The sequence below is a fragment of the Mya arenaria genome, chromosome 8 (genome assembly GCF_026914265.1).
Source record: "Mya arenaria isolate MELC-2E11 chromosome 8, ASM2691426v1".
In the NCBI taxonomy this organism is placed as follows: Eukaryota; Metazoa; Mollusca; class Bivalvia; order Myida; family Myidae; genus Mya; species Mya arenaria.
Genome location: NC_069129.1, coordinates 4,778,641 through 4,784,628, shown reverse-complemented (window position 1 = coordinate 4,784,628; position 5,988 = coordinate 4,778,641). Strand labels below are relative to the sequence as shown.

Sequence of the window (5,988 nt, the reverse complement as noted above, 5' to 3'; positions counted from 1 at the left end):
AGATTATCGAGCAACTTTTTGACGCGGAGAGAAGCGACGACGAGTGAAGACATGTCTACCACAAGTGTTTGAGTTTGTGCGACATGTCCTCGATATGTGTACGAGACGAAAACTCGTACGACAATTTTAAACTGTTTAAAGTTCTCGCCACTGCTTGTCGAGTACTTTCTGTATGTTGAGACATGTCTTCGACATGCAACGACAAGGCTTCGAGTCCCACACGACACCTGAAGAGTTTAGGCGAGTTTCAGTTGAAACTCGCAACAACTCGTACCCGAAAGTCGCCACAGTGTGACAGGGGACAAGCCCATGTGTTTACTCTTAATTCTTGATTTCATTCAGATTTATATTTTTATTCAGTAATGTAATGAATACTACCGGTCACATTTAATGTAATTCGTAAAATCATCATGCAAAAACACTATTATAAATATTCGACAGTACTATCATTAAACGTTCGAATCAATTAACAGAGTTCAATGAAATTTACAGTCTGTAGTTATACTGCCAATCGCACCACGTCAGTCAGCAATGTTAATTTCACAATGCTGCAAGATGATTCTCAGCGGTGGGTCCCTCTCGCCAGTGAGGCGGCCAGGTAGCCTGCACTGAGGGGCGGGCTGTGATGGTGTCATAGTACTTACGGAGGGCTGGATAGTCCTTCAGTGACGCCCCAAGACGCACAAGAAACGCAATGTATGGGTAGAAACATACGTCTGCCAGTGTAAAATTGTCACCCACCAAATAGGATTTACCGGTCAAAGCCTGTGAAGGAATTCATGCGATACTTCACACTTATGTTAAAGCTGCACTCTCACAGAAAACGAGATATACCATTTTTATTATAACTTAAAGTTTTATGTCTTGGAAAGTGCATTTTTTGTTTAAATATCAGTAAACCGATGATATAATATTGCTGACAAAAAATCAGATCGTAGATTTTCATATTTCCGTTCGAAAATTAATGTTTTATGGCTTAAACCGTTACTAACGGTTTAAGAAAAATGCATAAAACATCATTTTTTTAACTTAAATATAAAAATCTGCGATCTAATTTTTTGTCAGCAGTCTTATATGACTGGTTTCCATGTTCTTTTGTGCAAAAATTGTCTTGTTCCAAGATAAAAAATAAAAAAGTTGTCAAAAACTTCAATCTGTGCGAGTGCAGCTTTCAATCCAAAACGATAAACGAAAAAAAGCAGACAGGCTAGTTAAAATAAAGTAAACATATATTGATTGCAAATACATTCGGTGAAAATTTCACGATCTTAATAATTGGTATTTTTTATTAAATTCATTTAATAATCTACAAGGAACTTTCTACAAAATATACGAGTGTTTCACGAATTCCTGATCTTTACTGTTTTAAATCAAATGATAAAAAGTAACATTTCTGTAACTGTTGGCAAAAGTTATATGCTTAGAGGATAAAAGATAAATATTGTTTGTTTGTTTTTTTATCAAGAGCTATGACCTACCTTTTCCCAGTGGGCAAGCTCTGTTTTAGCAGTCGCTACCTTTTCCTTGATCACCTCGTCATTTCTGTCTTCCTTCTTCGTATAATAAAAGTAGTAGGCCAGGGCATCAAGGACCTTGATTTCCACATTTGAAGCTTCAAATATCTTCCAGTAGACCGTCGAGCGCTGTTCGGGTGTTTCCGGAAGAAGTCGGTTTTCAGCCATGGAATATTTCTCCTCCAAATACATGCAGATGGCGTTGGACTCGTTCACTACCAGCTCGCCGTCCTTGAACGTCGGTACCTGTCGAGCATGGGATGGATGAAATACCGTTATTACATGTCGGTTATCTTTTCTTAGTAAAATGGTAACAGTATATAAATCAAAGACTACATCGTAAATAGTAGTGGACCTTCCGGTATTGTTTATTAATTTTCATTTTATTAGTGCGGCGATATCTCGGTGATGCAACATCGTATATTTGTCTACATATATTTAATACATTGTTTGCAACTGAGTTGTCGTGAAAATAATGCACCAGTCAATTGTAACCACGCCCCCCCCCCCGCCCGGTCCAGGAAATAGCGGGGACTTTGACTTTCGGTATAGCCAACCCCGGGTAAAATCCCCGCCCTGCGGGGTCGAACAGATGGTAAAATCCCCGCCAAATGCCCCCGCACCCCAGGGACCTTAGGTAAGGCCCATTCCCCGCTATATTTTGCGCGAAGACAAAACCACCGAAACACCCGGCACTGCGAGGCCACCTGAAAGGTACAAACACGGCCCATTTTCCCGGCTATCCCCAGTATACCCCGGGACCTGGGGGTCCGTGGTTACAATTGACTGGTGCATAACAATAAAGAAAAAGTTCTGAACAGAAAACTGACAGCAAGCCTTAGGTTATACCCGAGTGTAGCAATAAATACATACATGTTGTACATAACACTCAGATATTTTTAAGATATAGAGATGAATACATTCAAATTTGCTGCTTGTAAGAAAATACTATTTAATAGTAATTCGTAACTTAAATTTAGAATTCTACTCATAATATTCATGTTTGCACTCACTAACCAGACACAAAACATCAGTATGTTAACCCCCTCTTCTAAATATTGATTATAAACCAAGTTTAGGTATTTGCCGATAACGCCAATAAAATAAAATTAAATGATAAGAAGGAACAGTGCTTGAAAACGTATGATAACCCAGATTATCAGTTTTAAGCGCTTCTAAAATCCTTGTCTTGGTTGGTTTTAAAGTGACACATACGAACCAAACTGTACAAATTGTCGTCCCCTTAAAACCTCACGAAATGCTATCTGAGATTAATAGTATAAACACCTGTATAACAAAGTAACTTGTGTTTTGATTTTAAAATAAATATTGCCTCGATAAATCTAAACGGAAATATGAAATGTATTACATACATACAGAGATATATTGTCGATTTAAGGAATTAAACGAATCAAATCAAATATTATAATGCTCCCTTGATAGTATATGTTTTCTTCTTAAAATCAGTCTAGCAAGATATTGAATGACAAAATTCATCGATTTTTGACGAGGGAAAAAAATCGATAAAGATTTAAAAGGGTTCTTACCTGGCCACGTGGATTGATGGCCAAGATATCAGAACAGCGGTATTCTTCCTCGTCAAATGAAATGAGCTTGTTAGGTAGCCCCTTCCATAGCCCCTTTTCAGCGAGAACTATCATGGGTTTCCAGCAGGGACAGGACCCGGAGCCCCACCATAAAAACATCTGCTGGTTCGACATGGCTTGGGTACGAATCTGTGCTTTCAGGTTGATAGTCGAACGATATGAATTGTGTTGAACTTTTAAAAGCGTGAATGTTCCTAAAGATCTTATGTAGCTGACACGCATCAATCTGAAAAACACGGTATAGTGTTAACAAACTCAAATTCGTGTTCAATTATACGAGTTATAATAATTACTAATATAGTTCCTGCTATCTGCATCGACATGTATACACGGAAGCGAAATGTCTAATAATAGAAGTATATGATATGCATATGAAGTACAACTTACTACAATTGTGCTGTTCTTTCTTTATATTTCTATGCAAATGAGAAGATCGTACTTACACGTGGACGTAGTCCGCAAAGTATGGTATAGAACACTATTCAGGACACTCATGAGCTAGTTTTGAACCCTCGTCTGTGGTGAAATCGACGCAGTGGTCATAATATTAGATAACCGCTGAATGTTTTATCAATATCTGGAGCCGAGATAGCATAGAAATTCGTTGATATCCTTACACGGAGAGGTAGCTGATGTCGAGTTTTAGTTCTCAGGGAAGGAAAATCTCAATCGATATTCAGTCTGCGTTTCACGTGAAACAAACGATGATGTACCAGCAGATAATGTATTAAGGCCACACCAAATGAATGTCTTAGTCATCGGATTGTTTATATAAAAGTGCAGCGAGTAATATATTCAAATTTTGAGATTTTCGGAGCAAGCGATGGAGCTGTAAATATATAACAATAATTTTAACTCTTCCATCTACACGCAGCAAAATGAAATGGTGTATTTTATTAAATTTGAGAAAAACAATGCAGGTTCACTGGCCTTTCAAAAATTATTATAAGGTAAACAACAAACTTCACATATTTCCCCATATAACTTCAAGACACAATTAAATTCCGTCTAAATTAACTTATCCAAAGTTAAGATTGTATTTCTTTTTAGATTCAGAGAACCTACAGACCCGGGTAGCTACAACTGGACACAGGTGCGGATCATAGTGTCAGTAACATAATTATTAAACAAAAATATTTAAAAAGTGTTATTGAAAAGAATACCATTTTTACAATGAAACAGCGTTGTGCTGCTTGTGGAGTATTGTGCTGTTCTTCCATGTTTCCTCTATGTGATTTTATGTTCTATGTCTTTGGCGTTTACCCAGTGCCATTAAACCGGGTTTATGTTTAAACCTTTTGCTACTGAGATTGTTTCTGTAGCTTTTCGCATAATATTAGCTAAATGTATATCCAGCAATATGACATTATTGGCTTAACTTTTTAAGAAATTAACAACATTCATGCATCTTTGCCATCAATGTAAACTCTTACAATACTAGAATCGCCTACATGACTAGAACAAACATTTTTAAATACTAGCAGGCGTTTGATGTTGTTGGTGTTGTTGTTGTTGGTGTTGTGTTTTGTACTAAATAGATGAACGATATACAAACAAGTAATTGTGTGGTTGTTGTTGTTTTCTGATTAATGTGTATTAACGTAAACATGTACGTTGCCGTGTACAATTGATAATTATTTGACGTAGGAAACTTGTATATTATAAAGCTGTTATTTGTTGTTGTTGTTTTTCAAATATTTTTTGTGGAATTATAGTTGGTGTTTCCATTATCAAGCATTTGCCTTCGATTGAGGGAGAACAGCTTCATCCAATTCCGGGTACAACGATTTCTAGGCTGGCAACGCAAATTTCAAGCTTAAGGTCGGTGTCACCAATAATGTGGCCAAAGGTTGCTCATTTGATTTGTGCTATTCACTTACAACATTCGAATATCCAGGTGATCATAGCATCTAAATATATAACCTCGACCGGTGGAGAGTGCTTCTACAAACAATACCGTTGTCAGATTAAAATCGTATTTAGACCAAGACTAAGGATGACAACTTTTTATACATTAAATCATATAGATCATTTAGCTTTGAGGGAGAAATTAATCGCTGCTTATATGCACGGATGGATGGTGATTAAATTTGAATTTTGGAGGTACAAAACGGGTGAGAAACTTTTTTTAAATGGGAGGTAATTACAAAGGCTAATTTGTCATGGTCTTTTTCAAAGTTTATTAATGAGTAATTTTGCGCGGGTTTTTTAAGAATGAATTCTATCAAACAAGTTACCATTGATTGAAAATTTAAATAATTGGATGTTCTAAATATATAACCATGTTTATGATTGTGCGTTGTTCGTTTTTAAGCATGTTTTAACATTGATGAGTTACATAAAAAGAGGTGAATGATTCCTTTCTATTAATTGTACTGTTTTTCATCTTTTCCTGTTAAAAAGCCGATCTATTTACAGTAAAGATCGGTCATGGAAGTCATGCAATCCAACTGAATTACGGTGTTGCATTACTTGCATTGCTAGTGCTATCACAACTCGCAGCCGGTTGCAATTTTGTCAACTGTAGGCTTGTTTTTATTCATAATGGTCGGTTAAAAGGCTACTATACTCTATAAAAGGATGGTTTTTGGACGGTGCCCGCTCAGGGCAGCGTTCATAGTAGGGACAATCGGCTGAAAAGTTACAAACCGATTTACCTCCTGTCTCGGTCGAAGAAAGAGTGCGGTTTTTCAATGCTTAAAACACCAGTAATATTCAATAGCTTACAAGAACATTAATAAATATGCAATAAATCTATAAATCTAAAGCACAAAGGAAAAAATGTTTAAAATAGATTACTTAAGAATGCATGATTTATTTTATCTTAATTTTTTCCTGCGCGAGCTGACCGTAACATTTAATGACAT

The 5,988-nt window shown here is 36.5% G+C and overlaps 1 protein-coding gene across 1 annotated transcript; it reads right to left on the bottom strand.

Moving 5' to 3' along the window:
- Window positions 1-332: 332 nt before the first annotated feature.
- On the bottom strand, window positions 333-3,735 carry LOC128243023 (glutathione S-transferase A-like). Its single transcript, XM_052960490.1, has 4 exons — window positions 3,565-3,735; window positions 3,062-3,347; window positions 1,479-1,760; window positions 333-765 (listed from the first exon to the last, which is right to left on the bottom strand). Exons 2-4 carry the CDS (start codon window positions 3,341-3,343, stop codon window positions 541-543), a joined length of 789 nt encoding a protein of 262 aa, XP_052816450.1. The 5' UTR covers window positions 3,344-3,347; window positions 3,565-3,735; the 3' UTR covers window positions 333-540.
- Between the last annotated feature and the right edge of the window lie 2,253 nt (window positions 3,736-5,988).

Excerpts from the sequence above, each read along its gene's own strand:
- LOC128243023 (XM_052960490.1), bottom strand. The coding sequence starts at position 3,343 with ATGCGTGTCAGCTACATAAGATCTTTAGGAACATTCACGCTTTTAAAA. Across the intron at positions 1,761-3,061 it reads CCATCAATCCACGTGGCCAG|GTACCGACGTTCAAGGACGG; the intron begins GTAAGAACCCTT and ends CATGCTCGACAG. Across the intron at positions 766-1,478 it reads AGCTTGCCCACTGGGAAAAG|GCTTTGACCGGTAAATCCTA; the intron begins GTAGGTCATAGC and ends ATTCCTTCACAG.